This window comes from Melospiza melodia, chromosome 1 (assembly GCF_035770615.1).
Source record: "Melospiza melodia melodia isolate bMelMel2 chromosome 1, bMelMel2.pri, whole genome shotgun sequence".
Classification (NCBI taxonomy): domain Eukaryota; kingdom Metazoa; phylum Chordata; class Aves; order Passeriformes; family Passerellidae; genus Melospiza; species Melospiza melodia.
The window spans coordinates 134,435,080-134,451,479 of NC_086194.1; the positions used below are offsets into that span (position 1 = coordinate 134,435,080).

Here is a 16,400-nt window from a genome sequence, read left to right on the forward strand (position 1 = left end):
ACAATGAAAGATTTTTATTATTGAGTAATCTTCATGCATGAAAAGCACAAAGACCCACTTATAACCAACCTCTCAATCTGCATTTTGTAGTTAACAATTTCTCTCTCACACAAGGGAGGAAAAAAAGAGCTTCTGTGCATTTCTACCAGCTTCAGTGTAAAAGGGGTCATGCAGAAGGCTTTGGAGAAGGCAGTTTCATCTCTGATTTAGTAATTGAAAGACAGCCCCTGTGTCTCTTTGCAAGTGTTATATTTCTGCATGAGACAGTGTAAAGGGAACACAGCTTTTAACTTCAGAGAAGATAGTTTGATAACAGAACAGTGAAGGGGTCTGAATTCAATGTGAAAGAGAGATGATGAGAGGCACTTTAAAACCAATTTCTGAATAAAAAGAGGCTGAAGCACTCTCTGATTTAACATTCTTTTTTTTTTTTTTTCCCAAAGGAAAAACATGGGAATTAAACTGTTAAGAAGTGTTACATAGAGACTTTGTTGCTATAATGCTGGAGGACTGAGCAGCATTCATTTGAAGTTTTATCCTGTATCATTCTACTTTTTGTCCCTGTCTGCTCATGGTTTATGACACAATCATTAATTATATCCTGAAAATAAATCAGGGACACACAGTGTTGCTAGATGGTGTCTCTTTGCTTTTCTTCTTACAGGAATTGGAAAGCAGGTAGTTATTGAAGGAGGAAATTGTTGCAATGGAGCATTATTGTGGTACTATGTGTGGAATTGCTGGTCTAGAGAAATTAATTCTCACCCTCTGCAGTGGTCTGTTCATGGGACATATGTTCGTGGAGGGTGCTGCAAAGAAAAAATTGGGCAAGATCAGGTGGTGACATGGGAAGTTATATGGGTAAAGTGCAGTAGGAGTTAACAGTTGCTAAATGAAAACTATCTTGAGTATTGAGACAGGCATACACTGGGAAAGATAGTGCCTGGTTATGGTGCTAAGTCAAGAGTGTCAAAAGCTTCTGTGTGTTAAATGTGGCTGGCCTCTGCCACATACTTCAGAGGAGCTCAGAGGCTCTGATCTCAAAATGAGTTAGCTCTCATGCCAGAAGGAAACTACCACTAGCGTTCTGGTGGGCACATTAAACCTGTGCAGGCTGTTTAGTGTTTTTGCTGAATTATTACCATTATCCAAATTGAATTCTTTAAAGGTTGATTAGTACCAAGCACAAAACCCCTATATAATTAAATGAGAGATAATAATGAAAAAATAAGGATGAATGGAAAAATTGCAACACTGACCGGCCACCTAGCATAATTGCAGATATGGACTGATGTGAAAAATCTTCAGTGCTTATTAAAGGAAGGTGTTTGGCCATCAGAAGAGTGAGATCTGGAAACAGTCTCCTTCAGAGAATTACAGCCAAGCTTCATAACATGTTTCAAATAGAAACTGACAATTGAATGATTATAACATTGATGTTGTTTCGGACTCAGTGGTTCAGAAACTTTTTCTGCTTGCAAGACAGAGAAGCACACGCTCACCTACCCTTGGAAGAAGAGCTTGTGTGCCAGAAAATGAGGTTTTCTCTTCCCCCTTCATTCTCTTAGTACCTCATCTGGTCTAACAAATTATTGTCAGTGTATATTGGCATAAATTTTGCCTTTCCCATGTTAATACTGAAGATTATGACTGCTTGTTTTATCTTACTTCTGGATTTTATGGAGTCCCTACATCTGCATTTTAAGTACCACAGTTTTATATTGGTAGATATTTTTATGTAACATAGTCTTTAGTTTCATCATATTTTAACTTACATTTAGTTTTACTTGCAATATCCATTCTTGTTAATTAAATTATTTATTGAATTTAAGTATTTGTTGTTCTGCCCTAAATTTATATGCTTTAAAGAATTTCCACATGGAATATAGAGAGGTTAATTATCCCTGGAAGCAATCAAAGTCAGGTTGGACATGGGTCTGAGTGACCTGATGTAACTGAGGATGTCCATGATCATGGCAAGGGCTAGATGGTCTTTAAAGGTGTCTTCCAAACCAAACCATTCTATGATTCTATCCTGTAGCATTAATTGCTAAAATAACAACACAATGCAGTGTTCTGAGTTTTGAGGTCCTAGAAAATGAAAATTATGGTGCTAGATTTTAGCCTGTTTGGTTAACCAGTGTGTTCAAAATGTTAATGGCTCCCATTGTTTTTTATAGTTTTGATCTCACTACTTATGGTGACTCTAATCTTGGATTTACATTATTTACTTTTCAGTTTATGATGATTTCAAATGATGCTCCTCCAAGATATGGTACTGGGCACTTAAAATTACCTTCTGTTTGCATTCTCCACAAGTGACAGTCTGGGACACAACCATAAATGTAACAACCACAGAAAACATAAATCAACTTTATATTTTATTTTATTGAATAGGATTTTTAAAGTTTTATACCCTGTCCTTTACACAGATATCTTTGGACTCTACAGCCAGCTAGATGTTATTGTAACTATATAATAGTGCTTGTGATGTGAAAAGTTGTCATCTTTTATTGTCAGTGACTGTCTACAAAGTGCATGTGACAACAGGAGACCTGTGGAACGCTGGAACTGAGGCTGATGTCTACATTTCTGTCTATGGAGAAAGAGGTGATACAGGATCAAGACAGCTGCTCAGGTCACAGAAACCCAAGAAATTTTTAAAAGGACAAGTAAGTGAAAGGGCATTTTTTGATATGCTTGTCTGGCTTTTCTCTCTTGGGTGGGTGGTGATTCCAAGAAGGTTGCAGTTAGAAAAAGAGATAATTGCTACATTCCAATGGCTTCCAAAAATTCCCTAATTAAGTTCCAAATACTTTCTAAAGTTATACCAGTGCTTTTGCAAGTGAGAATTTTCATTTAAAAATAGGTAAACTGTGTACTTTTGGTTTTCATTCTTCTAAAAATTTTATTTAATAAGCAAAGGGGAAATGAAATTTAATTTAAAATCCACATTTCTAATGTTGAAATCTGCTGTAATTTTCAATGATTTAGCCATTGAGGCTTTCAACAGGTTTCTCTTTTCTGACTCTGATCCCATTCATTTGAATGGCACTACTCCCATTAGCAAAGTGATCAGGCTTCTGCTTCTGTTTCAGGAAACCTGACCTTCCTGTTTTGCTCTCACTTTATCATCAGCTAATATTTCAAATTATGATCTTGACTAAAGAGCTATAAGGGGTTTTGGTCTTCAGAAATTCGTGGCTGAAGAATGCTGTGCATTTTAGATTTTTCTGAAATTTTGTTGGTTGATTACAGACTGACATCTTTGCTGTTGAAGCTGTGCACCTTGGATGTTTGTACAAGATTGTTATAGGACACAATGGGCTTGGATCAGGTCAGAAATCTCACCTGTGCTCTACTCTCAACCATTATGTAAAGGACAGCATCTGATAGTAATTTTTTACTAATCCCTGTTAAAAACTGTGAGGAGAGGGAATGTTTTCATGTTAAACATTGCTTGTGTCTTGTATTAAAGTGAAAATGAGCTATTATAATTTTAGATGGATTAGCATTATCAGTTACACTGTAAAGATGCAATTGAAGATTTTTGTAACCCTATCTTGTCATTAGACTTCCAATTAATGGTAAAACTTAAAATGCTTGCTATCCAAAGTCCTATTTTTCAAACTCTTGAACCTGAATACTGTAAACACAGCAACTTATTTTGAGCCATCATAAGATGCTATATAATTTTGTTGTTATTTTGATGGGCGAAACTAATAAGACTTATATGACGGCAGTGTTAAAGGAGGGAGGGATGTAGGCAGGGACAGACCCAGCAGCTTTCAGGCTTATAAGGAAGCTCCAGAGTACCCAGAGCAGGTACTGTCCTCTCTCTAGCTGTAAGGGTAGCTGTCACTCTTTCAACCTGCCAGTGGAGCTGCAGATTTTGTAGTTCCAGTAGAAGAGAGAAAACGATAGGAAGTCTGACGGAATGAAACGCATCAATTTTTCTTTAATGAACAATGTTTTGTTTTTCACTTTATTTCTTCTAAGGAAATGGATGGTTTCTGGACAAAGTTGTAATCAAGGATCCTATAACAGATTTGGATTATACTTTTCTTTGTCACAGGTTGGTTATATTTGATTTGCGTTAGACGTTTAATAAATTTGTGACTACCCTTAGTTTTTCTCCTGAAATATCCTGTAAGCGGAAATATGTACTTCCTAAGAAGAGAGTTGAGATGGTCTGATGGTCTTCTTACAGCTCTAAGAATTGTATCTGGTCAAACATCTGGTCTTTGAACTAAGGAAAAAGCAATAAAAGTTCTGTGTGGGAACTTTCCATTCTTGCACCTTTTGAGCTATTTAAGATAGGCTTTTGTTGCACATTTTCTGTATCCAACACCTTGTATCTGACACCAGTAGGTTCATCCATTCTTCCATGTCATGCAATGCAAGACTTTTCAGAAGAATGGCTTGCTGGCTCTCGAGCAAATCTCCTGATTTACTGAAGTTAGCATGGAGATTACCTTGGGGTTCAGTGAGCTCAGGATCAGCCTTTAAGATCCTGTGAAATGACAATCACAAATGCAGCTGCCTGACCACGTCCCCTTTACTCATTTGCTTTGCAGCCTGTCACTCAGCTGCAATGTAATTTGAAGCGATCCTAACTTCCCTGCCTTTTCCCCTGCAGATGCTGTTGCTCTGATTCTTCTGTTCTATAACTCATTTACAGCTTTATCTATGCCTGATTAATCCTCAACACCTTGCGGAAAAGTCTTAATCGATAAATATCAGTGCAAATATTAGGAACAGTAAAGTCCAGTCACGTAAGAGTCTAGCTGCAGCTTGCCAGTGGCACCCCAATTCTATTTCCTCCTCTCACTTCTGTGAGTGAATAAATAACTGCCTGAGACAGCCCAGAGTGAGCGATGTGCACACTGGAACTGATTTATGTGTGAGTAAGGGCTTTCTGCCTATCAGATACAGCACCTCATCCTTGCCTGACCTAATTTTGAGTCTGTATTCGAGATGGGATGAACTGCTATGAAGAGATCTATAATGCTGGCTTCATGCATAATTTAGGGAGAGTTCAAATCCATTTCAGGCAGAAAAATACAGGGTATGTGCTAGTTATTGTTAGAGCTTGATGCTGTGCTTGCTCTCTTGCTCTGTGTGGGCATGCTTTTGACTCAAATGGAGTTAGACTTAACTTACATAAGTAGTTGTGTACAAAAGCAATGTGAAAGTACAGTTCAGACATGGTGAAAGTGTTGTCACTGTTTAGTTTGCCTCCTCCTATAGGGATTTTCAGGGCATGGAACAATTTGCACCTTGCTGTCGCCTTCTTGCAGACAGGAAGAACAAACATTATGATCACTGCACAATTCATGATTGATCTGGGATGAATCCGAGTTCTCTGACATGTAACAATTGGGTCAGGTCCTTTTACCTCAGTCCAGGAAAGCATTTATTTATGTTTCACCAAGAACAAGAAAGAAAAATAAATTTTTGCCAATGTTAATCTCTTTTTACTAAAGCTGGATTTTTGTATTGCTGTTTGTCAGCCTTGAGACTTTAATGCATAGGACAGCAAGTATTGTATACAAGTGTCATGCATACTTTGGAAGTTGCCAATCAAGGTTATTACTGAAAGAGGTTCTGGTTCTTAGGTGGCTGGACCAGGGACAGGATGATGGCAATATTTCTCGAGAACTGCCTGTGACAGATGCCAGAATGCTTCCGGAAAGTAAGTGAGAATTGGTGGGGAAGAAAACTGTCTCAAAGGGAATGAAGAATTTCTGTAAATTAATTACACTGTTTTTAACCACACAGGACAAGAGCTGGAACTCAAGAGAGAAAAAACTGTAAGAGTATGCCTTTTCATTTTAATTTAAACCCCTGAAATGATGCTTTGAGTGAAATCAGGTCAGTTGAATGCTTTGTATGACAAATTCCTGTGTATCATCTTCTCATAAGTCTTTTCTGTTTGTTTTGTACAAAACTAGTGGGCTGCAGAAAAGTGGAAATTTCGGAAAGGCATTACACTTCAATTTTACAACAGGGTCACTCGTGGCTTCGTTTGCCTCTACCCAGATAGCAGAGTTGATGCTCTTGGTGACAAGAAAAACAAATATGGTAAAGTATTTCCCATGTGGATGTGTGCATAAGAGATACAAAGAAAGACTTTAATATTGAGATTCCTAAAATGGATAAGAGTATATAATCATACTAAACATTTTCCTTGCTTAAAATACATATGTGTTAATGACTATAAGGACTTAGAAAATATATGCTTAGTTTACACAGACACACACAAATTCTCATATGGTGTCTTGTCACTGGCTTTCCTTTACCAAATAGAAAAACTTCTTGTCATCTCCAGGTTGGTTCTCCCACAGAACTCACATGGCAAGGACAGCTAGAGTCTTTTGAAACTAGATCCATCTAAGATAACAAGCTCAAATTTAGGCGGAGTTAATTAATAAGGAGTATATATGTGTGTGTGTGTGTGTGTGTGTGTGTGTGTGTGTGTTTGTGTACATATATATATTTTATATGTGTGTGTGTGTGTGTGTATGCATAAATTCATTTTATTCCATTTTTGTAATTGATGTTAATGGTAGTCTACCAGTTCCACCTCTTATCGACTTTCCTCCTCCTGCATTAGTAACACTTAACTCTAATACATATCATATATAGGCACGTGTATTTTATTCCCTTGGAACTGATGGAACTGTTCAGTCTTTCTGACATCTCACCGGGGACTTTACACAGGGACCTTACACAGACCTTTTCTGAAGTGATAGAATCTTTCAGGTCACCACAGGACTCCTCCAGAGACAGCTGCATTTTACAAAACTGCAACATAATGGATTGGTAGAACAGTTGCTAAAAAAAAAAACCACTGTTGTCCCTGGGAACAATAAAAAATGGCAAGAATTTACCTTTCATCAATATTTTGTAGCTATAACAGTTAATTGTTTGGAAAATTGGCCAGATTTAAAATTTGAGAAGCCATGAGTTATGCTGCAGGATTTGCTTTACAAATTCTAATATGAGTATAGAGAAAATTAAGTCTCTTTTTTTACCTGAGAGCTTTATGTTCCCTACATCATCTGTTATTTATCATCTAAATTCAGTGCTAGAGCCCAGATCATTATGCTGGAGTTCTCAGCTCCTTTTTATGGATTTTTTTTAAACATATGTGCTGATAAAAAGAAATTTGTTCCTTATCATTACCTTTCAGGGCTTTTCTCCTCAAGGCAGCAAAAGAGACTAGTAGTCCCTAGATGCCCTTTCCTGAATGAATGAGAGAATTTATTGATCAGAAAGGTCAAACTGTTGAGTTAAACACATAATTAATTCTTTTTCCTTGAAAACGATAAACCATCTATTGTAATTAAATGCAAATATGAATTATTAGACTTTCATATTTCTGTTTTTTTTTTTTCTCATTTAACTCTTAGGTCTTTTTGATGTAAATGTCAAAAGGAGAAATATATGTATATTCAGCAGTCATCAAATGCCATCTCTTGCTCTTGCTCTTGTCAGTGGCCATGTAACTGGAAAGGTAGGAAATGCTGTTACTTCATAAAGACATGTCATTGTCTGATTAAAAAAAAAAAAGTTTTTTTAATCTGTCTAATAAATAATTGTACTTCCAATCAGATAATGAGTGAAGAATTACAGAACTGAACCCAGGAAATTGCTGATAAATAGGTGAATTTAGAGATAGGGCTTTATTTTCTCACACTTTACTTTTTAATTTTTGGTAAATTTATTTTCTTTAATTCAGAAATACCAGGCCATTCCAAGATGTCATTTATATTTGTTTGCTGACAAGCTGCCTGGAATGCTCTAATATCTCCTCTTTTTCAATAAGGGAAAATTCTCTGACTTGATTTTAAATGAATGCCCCTTTTTCCTTTGTGTTTTTTCTATTTTTTTCAAGTAAAATACCAATCATAAGACAGCTGGTATAATCCAGGGTTTGTTTTGATGCATTTTGATTTGTTCCAGCCCAGCTTCAAAGTCTTACGATGACCTTTCTTCCTCAGCACTTGCAGTATACAAGTAGATAAATGGAGTTGTAGAATTCAGTTCCTTCTGATCATAGAATCAGCGAATATCCTGAGTGGGAAGGGACCCACAAGGATCATGGAAATCTGACTCCTGTCCCTTCACAGGACAGCACCAAGAGTCACACCATGTGTCTCAGAGTGTTGTTCAAACACTTCTTGAGCTCTGTCGAGCTTGGTGCTGCGACCAGGGAGAACCTGTTCCAGTGCCCAAGCACTCTCTTTGTGAAGATCCTCTTCTCAATATCCAACTGTTATGACCTAGCCCAGGAAATGGGAGCAATCCAGGTTCTTGTAAAGGGACTCCTTGGGGCTGATTGGAGTGAAATGGCCCTGGATGATCCATGTGTGTAAATATATGCGCAGGGTTTGAATGAGGAGTGTAGGTGGGAATGCCCGGGTACCTCCCCTTACACAGGGGAGCTTTCAGTCCTCTGGTAAAAGGCCTCAAAAATGAGTCTGAGGGTGCTTTGGGAGTCTTTGATGTTGCATGGCACCTGTAAGACATGAGACCTGTCTCTCAGGCACTGGAGGAACAAAAAGGCAACATAAAATGGCAATTTGCCTTGTAACACATACTTAATTGTGCTTTGAGGATATGCTTACTCACTTGTTTCACAACTACTTCTGAAATCTATACAATTTTTCTTTACTTTTATAGGTATATTGAATCTGATAGACAGTTCTTTTGGCTTTTTCTTCAGAAGGCAGTGCCTTGAAAACAAAAAATTTTCCTAGAAATATTGCTTCTTTGTACTCTTGAAAATTCCAAGATGATGTAAATTAGAAGTATTATCAATTATTAGAGGGATTGTTAGCATTCTACATGGATTAAAATTCTAGTTTTATTTAAATATGAGAATTTATATAAATATGAGATAATGAGTTGATAAAATATTTAAATATGTATTATTACGTATTAAGAAATTGTTTGATAAAATATTAAATTATTTATTTCATACAAAGGGATCATAAAGCCTGCCAAGCTGAACAGGCAATCATGGAGTAAAGCATGTTGCTTTACTCTTTCATGTAAAACTTCTGCTTCTCTGAGTGTTTTCTGTGAGAACAGTATAAATGAATGAGAACAAACACAAAAGCAAGAGAAGGTGGGCTGGTGGCCAAGAGTTACCACCGCTCATTTCCTGCTTGTGTCAGCTTTATACTTTGCTATATTTATAGGCTGTGGCACACTCTCCAAGTGAGGCACCCATGTATCTTTCATGTTATGGCCAGATCTGTGTCATTGTACATTGAACTGTTTCTGTCAAATTCCACAGAGCACACAATTTCACAATTGCACATCTGATTTTTGTACTAGACTGCTAGTATTGTGAGAACTTCAACAACACAGACAGTCTGTTGTAATACTCTCTCCGTTGTTTGGATTTTGACATATAGTTCATATAATTTATTATTCCTTCTTTGACTGTGTTAGAGCAAAGACAAGGCCTGCTGTGAGCTTCGTGTTCACCTTCAAGCAAACAGCTGTGCCATTCTTGAGTCAGCCAGCTACGCAGGTCACACTGTGGCTTTCAACATCCAAGGCAAAGTGGCTGATGAAGCAGCAGGATATGCTGGGCTTTCCAGAGAATTTGTCGTGCATGTCAAGGTAAGGTGGGCAGGGAAAAATTAGGAAGACCCTTCTAAAATTTGCTGTTATAAAGCATCTTGTTCCTTACGGAGCTTCAGAGGTTGGCGAGGTAAAAGAGGGATCCTCCTCCACGAGGTGGAGCCCAACTCCAGTGTAACAGGTAGGCGGCATTGAGGGGGCTCCCTTTGCTGCTCTCGGATACAGCAGCTGGAACACGCAGACAGAGTGAGCAGTAACACAGGAAAGATGAGACCCTCAACTTCCTAGCAGACCGTCAAAAAGTAGCACATAGCTGCTGTTGAAAAGAGATAAGTTCCTTAATTTGCCACTCTCCTTGTTCTCTGGATGTTGTGCCGTGCTGCTGAGCAAGAAAAAGCAGGGATGCTGCAGAGTAGGGAAGGATTTCCACTGCTCTGGTTGGTGCCTGCACAGAAAGCAGCATGTATTCAAAAACTGGAGGTGTACTTGAATTACTTGAGACCGACTCTTTTATCTTTTATACAAGGACATGCGTAAGTGCTTACAATTAAATGGTAGGAGCAGTATCAGTATCCAAATTTAATATGGAGAAAAGCTGTTCTGTTCACAGAGGACTTTTTGTTTCTGATCTAAAGGGTGTGTTTCATCATGGTGCCATCATTCTGCTCAACACAAGTCTCTGCCAGGCTCTGTCCCTTAAACCTGATGGGAGCTGCAGTGGAGCAGGTCAGCAGCAGCAGGAATCCTACTGGAAAGTGCATAAAATCAGCTCTGGACTCTGCATGTTTGAAAGTGTAAAAAAACCAAGAATGTATCTGAAGATCCAAGATGACCAGTGTGATGGAACAGTAAGCAGTTATTGTTCGTATTTCCATTTGAGTGAATTGTCAGTGATAGGAGAGAATCTTTTTTTATTTGCTTGACATAAAACTTTGTTCATATTAAAAATGTTTCAAATATTTTCCTTCATTTGCCAAAGCAAAAGCAGAAAAATATAGCAAGCGAAGGTTTTGTGTCAATTGATGGATTTGTGACAGTTGATGGACTCAGTAAATATCTGATTATATTACTGAACTATTGAGAATGTGGATGTAGCTAAAATTTATGTACTGCTAGGTAGATGATACAGAAAAAATCCAATAAAGAATAGCTAAGATGTAAGTAACTGTATACTTCACTAACTTTTAAAGTGTTTTTCTGTTCATCTAAGTTAATAAATGTAAGAAATATTTTTGCATAATTTTTATTTGGGAGTTTAAGACAACTGAATATGAAATTGAGCCATGTAAGTTCTCAGGTATAACGTCCTTGAGAGTTTTTTATTGCCTCCAGTACGGTTTCAGGGATTAAAATATTCGATCCATATTTTGAATATAGGCTTTGTGAGTATTTTATTTTTCAGCAGTCCTCTCACCAATGGATCAGGATATCCAGATAAAAAGTGACACTGGCTAAACGTTTTGAAATTAAACTTGTAAATGCTCTGAAGTTGAGGGAAAAAATTAATTACATCTATTTAATACATGTTATATTATGTAGCATTAGCAAATCTGGGCTATGCATAAAATTTGTGTAGAAATATCCTATGTGTTCTGATACAGATACTTTCACATTCCTTAATCCTTTGGAAATTGTTTAAGTGGGAAACTCCTTTGAATATATCCTAGCCTTTGCCTAAACCATAACATAAATCAGAATGCTTTCACTTGGTCTTTCACCTGCCTAACTTACTTGATTAGTCTTTGTGGTCATAAAGGAATAAACAGGGATTGGGTGCAGGTATGTCTCTATGTGTGTAGTAATGTATCATGTTGTGAAGAATGTAAAGTTAATCTGAAATATTACTGGAAAGTAGTAATAATTAAGACTTTTAAAGAGTCTTCTAGCTACATTAATTCAATTGTTGGATTCATGTTTCTGTTATCAATTTCTTAGGGCACGGGTGATGAATACTGTCATTTTAAAATTGAGAAGAATTTGGAAATGGGATCTGTGAGCCTGGAATCAGTGCAAAATAAAGGGATATATGTTGGTCTTCTGCCAGATGGCCAAACTAAGCCAGTTGTTAACACTGGAGAGAGAAATATCTTTTTCTACCCACAGGTCATCAAATGTATGTGATTTCTCAATAGTGTATGGTTTTATTTAGTAACTAGTGTTTCTAAAGGACAAAATTCAAAGCAGAAGTGTAAAAAATACATTGACACAATTTCCCTGTGTTTCAGCAGTTTTAAAAGTGAAAAATTATTGTATGCACACTTAATTTCTCCTACATATTCAGTTAACTCCATTCCTTTCTTTTAATAATACTAAAGATATGCTAGATGTCAATTGTTTTTCTATCAAGCTTTTGAGAATGAGAATTGAAACAGGGGACAAGATAAAAGTGGCACTGTCTTCCTGGTTGTATTCCTCATTCTGGCCACAGATTTTGGAAGGCTGGGAGACGTTGTCTTGCTAACAACTTTACTACAGTTTTTCCTGATTTTATAGGGATATTAGTAGACATTTAAGAAGGCCTACTTGGCAGTGTTCAGTTTCTTTTTCAGTGATGTGAAATACATTGTACTCCCCACATAGAATATTCATTATGTTATTCCTCTGTCCCATAGTCAGATTTGACTGTTGTTGCAGTCAAAATATTTCTTCAGTAGAGAGCTGACCTAATCAACTTTCCATGACTCAGAAACTGGGTCTCAGCACCCTCTGGATCACTGTCTTTGGGTGGCCTGCTTGTCTTTTCCCCTTCAGGAGAACAAAGTTTTTAATTTAGTGAAAAACTGGCTACCAAAGGTAGCCAGCTGACTTAGATTATAACTGCAGGAAACACCATTCTGCAGGAAATGTACTCTTATCTGGTGGACTTGACAAGTCCAGACATCAGGAAATGAAACAACTCATGAAAAGGCTAAATGGACATCAGTTTGCACTTGAGAAGTTGCTCAGATTTTTTTCAAACACAAGGAGAGCAAACTTAGCAAAAAGAGAGTCTCAAAACCTGCAACCACTCATACGAATTGTTGCATGTATACTGTGATTGAAGCATTATGAGGGTGACTGTAAGCACATCCCTACTGTTCTGTCCCTGTTTGCCTGTTTGCTGCAGGGTGATTGGAATATTTTAATCACTATGTCCTTGTAGAAATGAGGAAATTATTTTCCTTTATTATCTTTTGGAAGAGCAGTGTTTTCAATAGAAATTCTCAACAAGTCAGTGCTTACTTGTGTCATTAAATAAAGCTAAATGTTACTTTTTCACAGGTTTCAAACCTCCTGAATCTGTGTTGCTCACTAAAAAGAGTATTAAAAGGAGCTAATATTTTCTATGCAAGCAATAAATATTGTCTGTCTGACGTGTTCATATTAACAATATCAATTTAATATTTATTATTCAAATGGCCTCTAGCCATTTTCATTTCAGCACTTCCATTCTTAATAAAAAAACTTTTTGGGGGTAGAGAAGTTTATTTTGGGGAAAGCCACATATTAACAAGTCATTTTATTCCGACATCAATGTTAAATTTTTGCTTAGATTTTTAAAACATTGAATGGACTTTAATTGGTATGTCAGTTCTGTTCCCAGTTTTTGTAACATTCTGTGAACAACAGAAAAACGATTTTGATGTCTATTGTGTGGAACAACTGTGAGATCTGTTGTTAGCTTCTGAGAAAGAAAAAGCAAATGGCTTCTAGCTAGTGACAGATTTTACATTTCATTGTTTTAGTTGGCCGGGAAAAGCCTATGGGAACATCTGCAGCACCCAAACAAGAAAAGAACGACTTCAGAGCATCTCAAATCCAACCAGCAAAAGCCCAGGAGCCAGTACCTCAAAGGCCTTCAATTCCCCCACCCTCAAGTAAGTGAAAATTCCCAAACCAGCTGTGGTACATGTTTTATGCTTGTCCTCTGTGTGTGTTTGCAGAGACTTAGCTCAGGAAGGACAATAAATGGCTTTTCTAGATTTTTTTCCTAGATTTTCTGAATTGTGAGCACAAACACACTACATAAAAGAGATTTCCAGTTACTCTTTTTCTGAAAAGAACATTGGAATGTGGTTTATTGATAAAGCAACAACCAGCAGGTTGAGTAACTTGTTAAATAACTTCATTTTAAAAAATTAATTAGTAATTCATTGATGGAATATTTCTGTGGAAATTAAGGGGTTGATATGGTGCAGAATCCTATCTAAAGCTCACTGAAAGAATGGAATATTTCTCATTTATGCTGTCATACTCATGTTTCCTGCTTTATGGTTCACTGGAGGAAAGAGGAAGGTTTTGATGCATTGCATGCTAGATTCATACCTATGATTTTGCAGGTAGGAGTTAAATAAACATTGTTCTGATCATGCCTCTGGAGTCATGGTCTAGTAGATGTGTTTTTCTACAATAAAATGCTTCCTCTGAGCTAAAGACGTTGGACAAATTGTCTAAGACAAGAATTTTTGGAATAATCAGCATCCTAGTAACCAAACTAAGGAATTAAACAACTAAACAAATCAGAGACTGAAACATCTCTTAAAGAGTGGGGTTGATCATGTTTGCTTCCTGCATCTCTTATTTCAATGTGCCCAAAGACCCTGACAGTGTGAATCGTGTCATATCACCACAAAAAGCAGGTGGGGTAAATGGAAACTGCAGAGCTGCAAACAGCACATGGAAGCACATTCACTTGGTGGAAAAATAGCTGTTACATTGAAAGAGCTTTAAAGACAAGGTTATATTGCAACTTCCAGTATGGGAGGTGTGCTTATGGGGCATACTATGGGAGACAACTGCTTACTCAGTTACAGGTGGTCTCAAAGGCATTTATGTAGCAAATAATTCAGGTGGGTTGCTGATTTGGTTTCAAACTTGATCCTCAGATTGTTTCAAGGTGTACATGAAAAGTCTGGCCATGTGAACAAGACATCACATCTGGTATCCTTGTTCATAGGGTAAAATGGGAGGTATCAAGCAGGATTTTAATTAAATTCAGTTCAATCAAAGTGTTCTGGTTAAATTCAAGCATAGTTGGGAATCACTATAAATACTTAATTCTTTTTGGAAATATTTTTTCCATTTTTAGCTCAAAACACCCCATTTCTAATCTCTCAGGCTTCATGTTGTATCATTGTATCACAGAGCCTTCCTGAAGTGTGGTGGGTTGTCAGCAGATATGCTGTGTCTGAAACCCATGACAACAATACACAAGCCATCAAACCTGTTTTCAAAGAAGCTGGATGTTTTTAGGGTTGGATACAAAGGATCTTTTTATAGAAGCAATATCTGCCGTGAAATTGGTTATAGAAAGTCTATAGCACTTTGTAAGTAGTTTTTCTGGCATTCATAAATATAGATTCTGCTTATGGAAAATGAATAGAAATATCAAAGCTACTCTGTCTTTCAAATAAAATGATAATTTTTTAGTAAGATACTTTTCACTCAACATATGTATTTTGACATGTACAGGTGAGCCTTGAGTTTTAAACTGATATTCATTAAATTGTTATTTTCTATTTTTCACTCACAGTTAATATTTGGAAAAGGTGATGCTTGTACTGAGTTTGCAATCCAGCAGTGGGTTTAGCAGGCAAACCCAGAGCAGATTAACTCTTAGGCTGATCAGACCCTCCTCTTTATATCTGTGTCTGCTAACTTGTAGGTGAATTTTGATTTCTGTTTTCACAAATAATAATTGATTTAGGATCCATTAAACTGAAAACCATGCTACAGCATTTGAGACTTCTCCCATTGCAGTGTGAGGTCAGTGTTCCTCAAGAAACTTCTTTCATTGCGCAGAGATGATGTCAGGTCCCACCTTCCACTTAATAGCTCAGATGTCATTAGCTTCCATGAGACAAATGCAGTCTGTGACCCTGAGGACACCTCTGTGGTTTGGTACTAACCAAGTGTAGCTCTGAGAAATGCTCTCTATATCCTCCACATTCTTTTCCTGTATGTCTGGCATTATCAGTTGCTATTAATTTTTTAATATATTTTACTTAGAAGGTAAAAATAAAATCTGATCTCATTTCCACCTCAGTTAACATTGGAAATGATGGTACACAAAGGTGTAATAAAAAATACATCCACTTTATTGCCCAAACTTCTGATGGTTCATTTTAAAAGTGTCACTCAATCATATGATTTTCTCAGAAAAGATAATTTTCCTTTTGTGTTACATTTAAGATAAGTATGTAAATTTAAAAAAAGTTATTTCTGTGAAGTTGTGGAAAGGGTTGTGACTTCAACATTCTCAAGCGGGCCTATTAGAATTAATTTTTGTCACAATAGATTTACAGCATGGTGTCATGAAGTGTGTAAAATCCCATGAGTAATGCAGGGCAACCATCAAATCCTCTTTTCAGACTGGAATATTTTTAGCCTGTAGCAAATCAATGCTACCGATTTCCATTTGTAAGAAGAGCCAGTAATTTATGAGGCAGAAAGCATTCCAAGCCTGTGAATTGTTTGTACATTATAATTGCTCCAAGAGGTGGTAGTTTGAGGTTGCAATAACTGTTTTGGGTAGCAGCTGGCCAAGTCTGGAGTTCTTGTCCTAAGCATAAGAGGCAGCATGTGATTCCTTATGTTTCTTGAATACCTTTGTATTTATGAACATTTTAATCTCTGCTGTAAGAAAGTTGTGGTTTTGGATAGCTGCAAGGAGCTCCATCTTTCAGAGTTACAGGTGAGAAGCTAGGTAACTACAGTTACAGAAAATCTCATAGTCAAGTTCTCAGAAATATTTATCACACCAAAGCAATTTGCTATTGTTCTGTTCTTTCAGGCACTGAAAGACAAATGTAATAAAGTTA

The 16,400-nt window shown here is 37.0% G+C and overlaps 1 protein-coding gene across 1 annotated transcript in view; it reads left to right on the forward strand.

The window, feature by feature from the left end:
- The window catches only part of RP1 (RP1 axonemal microtubule associated), a 164,633-nt gene that overhangs the window by 21,892 nt on the left and 126,341 nt on the right, over positions 1-16,400 (forward strand). Inside the window, 12 exon segments of the mRNA XM_063150435.1 lie at positions 2,521-2,672; positions 3,259-3,337; positions 4,000-4,075; positions 5,619-5,695; positions 5,782-5,813; positions 5,955-6,084; positions 7,416-7,531; positions 9,478-9,639; positions 10,236-10,448; positions 11,536-11,713; positions 13,326-13,434; positions 15,382-15,421. Of these exon segments, the coding sequence (XP_063006505.1) occupies positions 2,521-2,672; positions 3,259-3,337; positions 4,000-4,075; positions 5,619-5,695; positions 5,782-5,813; positions 5,955-6,084; positions 7,416-7,531; positions 9,478-9,639; positions 10,236-10,448; positions 11,536-11,713; positions 13,326-13,434; positions 15,382-15,421 (1,364 nt within the window).